This window comes from Alligator sinensis, unplaced genomic scaffold (assembly GCF_000455745.1).
Source record: "Alligator sinensis unplaced genomic scaffold, ASM45574v1 scaffold781_1, whole genome shotgun sequence".
NCBI classification, from domain to species: domain Eukaryota; kingdom Metazoa; phylum Chordata; order Crocodylia; family Alligatoridae; genus Alligator; species Alligator sinensis.
In genome coordinates, this window is record NW_005841845.1 from 5,136,041 (window position 1) to 5,147,358 (window position 11,318).

The 11,318-nt window shown below is 61.1% G+C and overlaps 1 protein-coding gene across 1 annotated transcript in view; it reads right to left on the bottom strand.

Annotated features, from left to right (window-relative positions):
• Positions 1-5,466: 5,466 nt before the first annotated feature.
• KDM4A (lysine demethylase 4A) overlaps positions 5,467-11,318 on the bottom strand; it is a 30,589-nt gene continuing 24,737 nt past the window's right edge. Inside the window, 3 exon segments of the mRNA XM_014521396.2 lie at positions 5,467-9,017; positions 9,957-10,049; positions 11,230-11,318. The exon segment at positions 11,230-11,318 is cut by the window's right edge and continues 10 nt beyond it. Coding sequence (XP_014376882.1) covers positions 8,877-9,017; positions 9,957-10,049; positions 11,230-11,318 — 323 coding nt within the window. The 3' untranslated portion in view covers positions 5,467-8,876.

Here is an 11,318-nt window from a genome sequence, read left to right on the forward strand (position 1 = left end):
CTCCACCCTCCCCCCTACACAAACCCACCCCCGCCGGCACCCTGCACAGCCTTCTCCCACGTATCAGAGCCCACGCCAAGCCCTCAGCCACGTGGGCCATGACCCCGTGGGACCCTCCTGTGCAAGCGAGCTGGAATCGCATCCCCTGGGCAGGCGTCGGCTCGGCCAAGCCGTGCCAGGAGAGCTCGGAGCAGGGCTGCTCCGCGGAGCCGCACAACCCCGTTGCTGCCGCCGCCGCTCCGGGCAAAGCCAACAACCCCTGACCGCAGGCGGTGACAAACAGCTTCCCCAGCCGGGGCCACACCAAGCGCCGCCCGGGTGCGGTGCTGCCAGCAGGCCAAGCAAAGCCCCCTCCAAGGCCAGCAGGCTCCCCTCCCCGAGGGCACAGGTCCCGCACCCCCAGGCCAGCCCTCTCCCCGAGCAGCACGAACGAGGACCGTGGGGCTGCCGCGTTTCCTGCACATGGTGCCTTCGCCTCCATCACGTGCTCCGGATGACCCTGAACATGCTACAAGCAAGCCCCGCACAGCCCCGCTCGGCAAGGCTGGGCTAGACGACCCAGACCCCAGGGCCTGGCAGGCTACCCCCAGCCAGCCCCGCATCGTCCCGAGCCATGGGGCAAGCAGACGCAAGTCCTGCACTGACCGGGGGAGCCTCATGCCCAAGCCAGCATTGCACCCGTGCTGGCTTGGCACCTCCAGCACCGCGCGGCAGCTGCCAGCCCGTCCTCCCGGGAGAGGCAATTACCATTAATGCCACAGGCCTCCTGGGGAGAGGAATCTCCTCCTGCAGGCAAGCAGGCGGCCCACACTGACCCCTGGGACAGCGCCGGGGGCCAAGCAGTTACTGATTAATTTGCAGCTAATTGCAGCGGGAGGGGCCCCCTCAGCCCTGCAGCTGGGCCCAGCGGCCTCCGGGGCCGGGGGCAGGCTGCGATATCCCCGTGGGGTGCGGGGCACCCACCAGCACCTGGCTGTGGCTGCACTGGCAGGGGGGGCCTGCCCCAGCCGTGCTCAGAGATCCCCCCGCCCTGTACTTGCAATGGGCCTGGAGGTGCCGAGACTCCCGCGCAGGGTCCGGACGGGGGAGCGCAGCAAGGGGCAGGATGAGGAACGTGGCCTCAGCCTGGCAGGGGCACAAACCCCTCCATGCCCTGCACAGCCCCTGGGTGCCCAGCACCCATCCCAGTGCTGCCCCTGCCCAGCGGTCACTCACCAGCAGGGGAGGGAGCACCTGTCCGCTGGACTCTGCCCCCTGCCCCAGCTGCTCCCCGGCGTGGGTGTTGCCAGGGGAGCGGGCAGGAGGGAGCACAGCGCTGGGCAGCCGCTGCCCACCTTGACCGGCCCTAGAGGGCGGACGGCCGCTGGCCTGGGGCCCAACAGCAGGAGGTGCAGGATGAGCCCGGGGCGGCTGCGAGCTCCCCCAGGCCCCGTGGGGGATGCACCGAGCGGGGGGCCAGCACCGACTCAGCGCACAGGATGGGATGCAGGAGTCCTGGCTCCCAGCCCCTGCCCTTGGGCCGGGAGAGGACCCAGGCGTCCAGGCCCCTCTCCAGTTGGGGTTGTGCCCCTAGGAAAGAAGGGAGAAGCATGCATGGAGATGCCCCAGCGAGCCGGGCCCGCGTCAGCTCCCCTGGGCTCGGCTCGCCTGGCAGCTGCTCCCCCGGCCCAGCTCCATGGCTGAGGCTGAGCCACAGGCACTGGGTCAGGCCGGGGGGATGGGGACGCCCAGGATGGCCCTGCCAGGAGCCACAGCTGGGCCTGGAAGCAGGGCCTGGGCGTGCAGAAGCCTGCCCCGTGAGCACCCAGCGCCTGGGCTTGCTCCGGGCAGCACAGGGAGGCTTGAAGCCCCACGAGGCCGGTGCAGGGCAGGGGCAGGAGCCAGGCCAGGCAGGACACGAGGGCAACCTGTTACCTGCAGTGAGCCTGCAGCCAGCTGGTCCAGTGGGTAGAGCAGGAGCATCCCAATGTTGCCAGCCACGGCAGGCTTGGTGCTGCGCCCGTTTCCACCCAGCCGCGCGGGGATGGGGTCCGGGCCGCCCCGGCAGACGAGGGCTGGGCGCCGTGCCGGCCCTGGAGAGGACGAGGGGCCAGCACGGCGCGGGGCAGGTCTCAGCCAGACGCCCCAGCCGCCTCCTCCCCTCCCCAGCGCTGCCGCCGGCCGCTTTCCTGTTCCCCGGCAGGAACAGAGCACTACTGTGCATGGCCCCGGCCCACAGGGAGCACGAGTCGGCCTCATGCCCGCGAGAGGGGAAGGGCGGCGCGGACACGCACCACCGCCGGGCCGGCCCGGCCTCCTGCTCTCCGCAGCCGGGACGGAGAAGGGCAAGGCCTGGGACCTGGAGCAGGAGGCCAGCGAGGGTGAACCCGGGCGCTAGGGGCACGGCGCCCGTCCCTCCCTGCTGGGGCATCAGGCTGGGGGAGGATGGACCCCAGAGCCCTGCCTTAGCAAGGGCGTTGGTCACAGCGGGCGAGCGGGGGGCAGGCCAGGCCAGGCCGGGGCAGGGTCGGGCGCGGCAGCAGCAGGGGCAGAGCACAGGCCCTAGCCGGCTGGGGCAGGGAGCACAGGCCCTCCAGCCCAGCCAGGAGCTGCCCCTACGCTTGCCCCAAGCCCCTTCACCCCCGCCCGACACCACGGCCACCCCTAGCATCGCACCGGGGCATTGAGGCCAGCGCAGATTGGGAGGTGGGGGAAGCACCCCCCAGCACAGGAACGCGAGGTGGGGCGAGGGGCTACAAGGCCGCCGCTGCTGGGGCTTTGGCGTCTGCCCTCCTGCCCCTGCTGCCGGGCGGGGAAGGGACAGGGCAGCAGGCGCCCCTGCCCCACACAACCCAGCTCTGCCCTCCACTCGCTGCGGACAGGGGCCCGGCCAGACTCCCCGGCGGGGCAGGGGCTGCTCCGGGCACAGTCCAGAGACCTCCAGCTTGGGAGGGGGCACAGAAATACCCCCCCCCTAAACGAGGTGCGGTTGTCCCCGAGCAGTCCCTGCGCGGCGGGAGCCACTCTGCAGGGCAGGAGCAGAGAGCTGCAGGAGAGACGAGAAGCGAAGGTGCCCGGTGCAGAGGGCAGAGGCAGGCTCAGGTGCCCACAGCCACAGCAAGGGCCAGGACTTGGCAGGACGGGGAGCAAGGGACTGAAGCCAAGTCACGAGCAGGCCGCAGGGCAAGAGAGGGGGCGGCTGGGGCAGACCGAGGGGCCTGGGGGCTGCGAGGAGCTCCCAGGACGGCGGTGCTGTTGGGGTCAGAGCGATAGGGCTTTGCCCCGCGTGCTCCCAGCTCGGGGTGTCCCTGGCCGTGCAAACCGGGACGTGCCTGGCCACTGCCCAGCAGCTGGCCCAGAGCCATGCAGCGCCCCATGAATGCGCTCTTTCTTCTCCCTGCGCGGGGGCTTTGGCAGCACCGCCGGCTGCCACGCCAGGGCGGGGGTGAGCAGGAGCTGGTGCGCAGCCGGAGAAGGGGGCAGCGAGCCGTTGCCTGCCCGTGGTTCCCCTGGGCACCAGCTGCTCCTCGCCCTGCCAGATGCAGCTGGAGGCATTGAAGAGCAGAAACTACCTCTGCTCCCCTCCCCCTGGCACAGGAGCTGCCTCCGGCTGCAGAACAGGTTCCTCTCCAGCCCGCACCAGGGCCGGGGCTTTCCCCACCTGCTCTCCTGGCTGCAAACAGCTTGTGCCCACGGGGCCGGGGCAGGCAGCAGCTGGCCCTGCCTCTGCCCAGCCCAGCAGCGCCGGCTGGCACCACTCGCTGTGCGAGATGCACGGCTCCAGCCCAAGCCAGCTCACTTGGTTTTGCTGCAGGCAGAGGTGCTGAGCAAGGTCCTTCTCCGTGTCCTTGGGGCTGCTCCGGTCTCCAGCCGCAGTGCTGCCCGCGGCTCCGATTTCCCCGAGCTAAGCAGAGATGCGCTGCAGGGAAGCTAATGACGCCTGTGGTAGGGGTGCCCGCGGCCTCCTTCCCATCAGCACCTGGGCAGCACCAGGACAGCAGCCAAGTGCCTCGGGCGGTGCAGATGGTTTGTGCGTGCTGGTCCCAGTCAGCGGTTTGGAAGGGAAGCAGCGAGCGCAAGACCCACGGGCCTTAGGGAGACCCAAAATGCAAAGCCCACGAGGCAGACGCTGCCCACGTGCACCAGCCGGGGTTACATACGGCCAGGGCAGCCTGTGCCAGACCTGCTTTCCTGCCGCAGGGGCTGGGGGCATTTTAAACCAGACCCAGGGCTGGACAGTTTCATACTGAAGCGGTGCCTTGCGGGCACAGGCCTGACCAGGTATTAAAGCCCTTCAGGTGTCAGGCTGCTGCTCTTCACACGGGGTGCGGAGGAGGGGACCTCGCAAAGGGTGGGCGGGCAAAGGTAAGGTCTCAGGGCAAGGGAGACGCAAAGCAACGCAGAGGGGGTGAGGGCAGAGCCTGGCCTTGGCGGGGCATTGCCATGCTCAGCCTCTCTCGACAACCAATACAGCAAGCCGGGTGTTGAAGAGCTTTGCCCACCCTGACAGCTGCGGCAGCCACGAGCCATGCTAGCTCCGTTCCCCAGCTGCCAGGGGCATGTTGAGCAGGAGCCGGGAACAAGAACATGCTCACCCCATGCTCCAGCTTCCCCGGCAGCTCCGTTTCCCACCCGTGCCAGGGTGGAGAACACCTGTAGCCACGCGCCCCTGGCAGGGCCAGCTCTGGGAACCCGCTTGCTCCAGGCATCCACACTCCCTCCACGACCCCTCCTCAAGCTGAAGGCAGCAGCTGCTCTGCCACAAGAGATCAATCGGGGGCACTTTGGTCTCTGCTCCCGAGTCCCTGCAGCTGCTTACCTGCGGGACAGGGCTCCCCCACGCCTGGCTCTGCACCACGTAGCACTTACCCTGAACGAGGCCTTGCAGAGGGATGAGCCTGGCAAGGGTCGGGATGACGGGGGCACTGCCAGGTTCTCCACGTGGCTCAGCACGGCGCCCGAGCTGGCCCAGAACAGCGCAGAGGTGACCTGTGCTCCATCCCTGCGGCAAGCACAGCGGGTCCCTGCCCGCACCATGTAACAGGAGATGCTGCCAAGGCTGCTTGGTTCAGCACCCACAGCTCTGCTGCGCCAAGGCACCGTGCGCCTGCGGGCGAGTGCCGTGGGACTGCTCGGGCTGAGTAATTACTTCCCTTTCACCGAGCCATGGAAGGGCTGGGCCAGGATGGAGGCAGCCTCGGGGGAGAGCGGCTTACTCCCAAGCTGCTCACCTGCACGCAGCCTGCTGGAGCAGGCGGAAGCAGAAAACACCTGTCCACAGGCTGCCCTCCAGGCAGTGCACGGCGCTCGAGTGCCTCTGACGTCTTTAATTACAAATCCCCGGAGAGCAAGCATCACCCGTTGTTCCTGACAGCACACCCCAGCCAGGGGGGCAGGGGAGGGTAGACAGGAGAGGCCAGGCCAGTAACGAGAAGCACAGCAACGGCTCCCAAGAGCAAAGGCTTTGGATTTGAAACCAGCCGGGAGGTCGTTCCGAAATTCATTGTGTTTATTACTAGATCAAATTGAAAACAATACATAGGCTGCCAGAGTCTTGTTTCCACCTTCTGTTTGCATTAAAAAACTCCCGAGCACAAGGACCGATGCAGAGAACAGGAGCCCAGGCGGGGCCTGGGGACGGTGGGAACACATGGGCCACCTCGGCACGGGGGGACAGGCACGAGCACCCTGCCCTCCAGCCTGGGCATGGCTCTGCACAAGCGCAGAACTGATTTCACTCTGGTTCAGAGCCCTGCACCATCCTGAGAGCAGGGGCTAGGAAAACGGGTGTCCCCGCCTGCCAGAAGAGTCTGCTAATGGGGCAGGAGTTTTCCAGGAAGTCTCAGGCCTCTACAACAAGCATCAGCGCAACAGGAGACTTGCCTTGGGAGAAGGAAAAGCTGACCTGCCAGCCTCGCCTGGGGGAAGTGTCAACAGCTGCATATGAAAAAACCTGCGAGGAGTCCAACTTGAACCAGCCCAAGCCAGAAATTGAGGAGGAGAGGGGGAGGCAAAGCAACAGGGGGGCAAAGAGCTCCCACCACACCTCCCGCCGGGGTGGTTTAGCAGGAACACCACAGCTGCCAGTGCTTTTAAAAAATAGCTTCCCATTTGATATATTTAAAAAATCCCTGATGGAGCGACACCCTAATGGCACCTGCCCGAGCCAGCAGTGACTGCAGAGGAGGGAGGTGAAATGTTCCTAAGTACCACGGGAAGGAGCCAGCGTTACCAAGTGGGAGTGGAAGGGGTGCGCTGTCCCCACGCCAGGAAACACCGTGCAGCTGCCATGTTTCAAGCACGCTTTAAGCCATGTGCCCACAACGTTTCAGTCCGAGTCAGAAGTCACAAAGGCTCCCAAGCGTCCAGGTGTGGTCAGGGCCCCATCGGTCACAGATGTTTCTGCAGTGGCTACGGCTGGAGCGCAGGCCGGTCTCTGCACAGGGGGTTTTAAACTGCAAACGGACTGGAAGGGAGGGTTACGCTACACACAGCTATTATGCCACACAGCCAAGCGCAGGCGAGAAGAGAAACGGGAAGCCCTCCGTCTGGTACTGCAGGAGGCAGGAGACCCCCAGCAAGGGTGGCAATTGGCTTCCAAGACAGGGCAGCCACCTCCTGGCACGGGCAGCAACGCAGAGCCTGTTCCCAGACATGTTGGACCGCAGGCCCTTTCCCAGAGCTGACCTGGGGGTGAGATCCCGGAAAGGCAGGTGGCAGCATGATGCAGCTTGAGAGCAGAAGCTCCACCTCGCACGCTCTCGTCACTTCATGGCACAGCGGTCTTCAGAGACGCATTTAACAGGCACGTGGTGTTGCCACCTCGCAGGACACTGTCTACGCAGGTAGTGACAACCCGGCCAGGAAGCCAGTCCAGACGCTTAATTTTGAATTTTGGGTGTGGGGCAGATGTAGAGAACATGATCTTCAGCGATAGGCAGGGCAGCGTTCCCCGCTTTGCTCCGGCTAAAGGAATGGCACCCGGGAGCTGCCTGCCTGCCCGTCTCCTCTCAAACTGCAGTCCCTGCAACACCTCCCAGCCCTGCACGCTTGCCAACACTACGAATCTAACTTTGCCTAAAAAACCGGTACGCAGTAAACTATTCCTACACTCAGCAGAAAAGGGATCGTTAACATCGTACATGGATCAGGACTTCAGTCACTGGGAAAATGTACAACCTGAAGCCCCCGTCCCATCCGAGGATCTACTACTCAAGCTTTCAATACTGACTAAGAGGGAGTGCTCCTCCCACCTGTGGAAGGCACAGGCAGGCCCACAGATCCACAGGAGCTACGCGCACCGCAGCTGGTCACATCAGCACCTGGCCTAAAGACTTTTGGTCGATGAATACAGATGCAGTTTCCACAAACAGCTTCTTGCTTACAACTTCTCAGATCCAGAGTCAAACCACCGCACAGCACTATGCTTTATTGCTGATCACACGCTGATGCACCATGTTCCAGAGTAATTTGGTTTCTAGCGTTCTCATGTAACAAAGAAACGGTTATGGATCGGGGTCTCCCACGCACCAGGCTGAGGGACACCAGGCACATGTCACTGAGGAGCGCTGCGTCTGGGGTAAACGAATGCCTGCTTTCCTGCAGAGGGAAACCTGCCCCATTCTGTCCGACAGCACTCAGCCGTCCCCCCGCCCGAAGTCCCTCTCACGGGATGGGAAAGCCTGCTCAACCTGTTAATGCTTTAGCTACTAGAAATGCGCTAGCATGTTCTCAGGGCACACACGATGCCTGGCTCCTGAACTCAGCAGTCTCCAACACCATTCCAGGCGCGCGCCCCAGGAATACTCTACACAGGGCTTTTAACCAGTCGCCACAGCATGGCCCAACGTGGCAACACATGCGATTCAGAGCAGCCCAACACAGCCACCCATCACCGCGTGCCACGCACGCTGTGCATCTCGTAACGGACTAATCGAGTGACTGCAGGCAAGGGCCTGCGGCTCCCTGCAAGGCAGCACTGCTACACAACTAGTGCTGGGCTGGGCTGTGTGGACACTGCAGCCCTGTCTCACTCCAATACTGTGGTGCCTGGATCTCCACAAGGAGTGCCAGGGACCTGGGATCCCTTTGGTCTTTATTGCCTTGGTGAGCTGCCAGCTCACGGCCTCTCTCTGGGGGCTGAATAGACATTCCCGTCGAGGGCTGTGCAGATCGAGGCTCTGCATAGAGGCACGCGTCATCACGGTTAGCCACAGGAGAGGGGAAGCGGAAACCAAAAGCAACACAAGAATGAGAGAGAGAGAGAGAGAGAGTTCAAACAAGAGCATGCCCAGCTGGAATTCATCCTCATGTTCCACCTGTCCACAAAAACACCTCCTGTCTGCTTGGCTTTGTGCAGCCCGAGGCTCCGCCCTCAGAGAGGAGCAGATAAAACGAGACTGGAGCTGCCCTAGACAGAAACATGGATATAAATATAAAAAGAGGTTCAGTCTGAAGCACCAGTAATACTGCCTGTGCAGGGCAGGCATGGCCACGTGGAGGCTCCTGGAATCAGTAACATTGTTCAACAAAAACTGTACATTTGTTATCATCCTGCAGCTGCCAGAATTCCTGACCGTCTCCCAGAAGAGTCTGCTACCTGTCGGGTTTGTCTCAGGCAAGAAGAAACATGAGAAACTGCTGGAGGAGATGCGCTGTGGAGGCAGCACTCCCCAGCTGGCTTGTAGGATACGTGCTCAGTGGGACCCGACTGCAGACCAGGAGCCCACAGGCCTTTGCAGAGGCAACGTGAACTGGATCCTCCATCCGGCTATTGCAGAGTACTCTACCTTTTAAAAACCCTGGCTGTGAAGTGTCTGAGTTTGGCCTCCATTGTCCTGGAGTGTTCAAATCCATGGGGAGGTGAGCACCTCTCCTTTTCCTGCCCCAGGCACCGCTTACTCCATGATGGCCCGGTAGAGGGCGGGCTCAATGTAATCCTCCCGATAGCGCGAGTTGATCACTCTCTGTCTCTTCCTCTCTTGCTTGACCTCCTTCTCTGCGAAGATCTCCATGAAGCGCATGTCGGAAGCTACCGACTGCAAGGGAGAAGCGGGGATTAGTCACCCACAGAAGTGCTCAGATTAACTCTGCCGTACCCGCCCGCAAGCTCTGCCGCAGTGTGGAACGGAGCAGGTGTGTCCGCACCTCCCCTCCAGAGCAAGGCACAACAGAGTGGTGTGCAAACAAGACTGCTACAGCACGGGGAGAGAAGCATCCTAAACCTGCAGCCACGCTAACAGGCAAACAGAGCACTGAGAGGCCTAATAAAGTCACAGTGGCTTCAAACTTAGCTTGGTGACTACTGTGGAGAGGGCTGAGCGGCTGTCCCGCAAGGGGTCAGTGCAACGACCCATAGGAACTTCCCGTGGGTCTGGAGCACTTCTGGCCTCAGAGGCAGGCAGCCTTTAGCACCTATGGAGCTGGAACAGTGCTGTACTAATGCCCCCACAGCATCCAGCACCTGCCTGCTTACTAACAGGCGCTGCCCTGGAGCTTGGAGGGAGAGACAGGCACCCAGAGCCTGATGCCAACATCAACAGCACTCACGCTGCGTGGGAAGTGGCCACACTGTCCAGACCCGCAGGTGTCCTTCTGAAGTGACAAGGGCCAAGGACTCAGGGAAGCAAGCTGGCATATCATGATTTCGGAGGAGAGATTTGAAGAGCCACACAGTGAGCACTGCTGGCAGGAGCAATGCAAGGACAACACAAGGATGTCCTGGCCCAAATAGCAGCAACGAAGGAAAGGCTATAGGCACACATCTGCAGGCATGCTAGGATAGCATAGCTACAGGGAGAGAGCAAAACATCAAGCATTATGCTTTCATGAAGGCAGATGCTTCCTGGTGCAAGCCCAGCTTGCAGCACACTTCAGTAGGTTTGTGCCATCAAGGGCTGGCTATTTCCAGAAGCCGCATGAGCCCTGCTGCTACGGAGCAGATCCATTTAGCTTGTGTGTGTTCTTCTGCTACTCACCAGCCTGGATTTGACTCTCTTGGGAAGTTCCTCATCAAGAGTGTACACGTCGTCTCTCTTCACCATCAGCTGGGATCCATCTTCAAATTCCACCTAAGGCACAAACAGACACAGTCTTGCTTAGAGACATGAGATAGACCCTATGGCTCCCATGCTGCCCTGCGTTTCACTTCCTCCTCTGAACAAAGAGTTTACTAAGTGACCCTCCAGCCTGCGGGCTTTTCATTTACACGCACTGGCGGTTGTGCATACGAGAGCAAACCAGCTAGCTTCTACTGGGAACACACTTTCACCAAACAATATCACTAGCCCTCAAGAAGCAGGAAAGGGAGTCACCCACCACATGTCTGGGGCTAATTGGCAATGGCAGGAACATTCTCAAACACAACTCTTTCCTGCGTCTTCGCTGGCTGGACTGGGTATTTTAGCGCTTCCCATGTTACCTCTAGAGTCAAGTGGAAGCAGAGGGCACGGGCAGGACATACAATTATAATGGCAAGTTTTGAAGTGATCTGTTTCAGCACCTGGAGCTTCAACCTCGGGGCCTCTTTTCAAAAGAGAAGTGCCTGCAAGTAGGCAGCTGGATAATAACAGCCTGGTTTACAGAGCTGAGAGCATCCACGCTGCTGTAGATTTTGCTCAGCACTACTGGTGCTCAGCACCTCAGAAAAAAAAGTAAGTCCGCTCACTTGTGCATCCAAGTCCGGATGGTTGTACCTGCCCATGCTGGCGCGCACAGCCCTATGTATTGTAGCATCTGGAAGCAGCTACATGGGAGGGCTTGCTGCTGAGAGTGCTGAAAGAAGGGCTTAGCTGGCTGCATGCAGCACTGCCACATCGCATCTCTAATTGGGCTAGCCTATAGCTTTGTATTCACCCAGCAGGGGGCTGGGGATGAAGAATCTCACCATTTCTGCCTGGTAAAAAAAAAAAAAAAAAAAAAAACCCATTCTCTGACCAGCCAGCAACAAATCAGGCAGGGTCCTCCGCACCAACTCATGGAGCATTTGTGCTCCATTCAGGCAGAAGGGCTTCATTCTTACACCCCAGAAAATACAGATCTCTTCTCCCCACAGCTCTCTCTCGAATCTGCAAGAAACAGTGCTGTTTCCACTTCCCTTCACACCCAGAGTGTATTAGATGATAGAACGCCAGAGGCTCCAAGGCCTGCCAAAAGTCCAAGTCTTGCAAAGAACGTCTAAAACGCAGCAGGGGCAGGGTTTTACCATGACAGGGAGCTGGGGATAAACTCAGAGGAGAGAGGAACCCATACCTGGTACATCTGGATGGCATGTGATGCAACAAACTTGGCCCCATAGACTTGTCCATCTGTCCATCTCACTTGCACAACTTCGCCTTCAG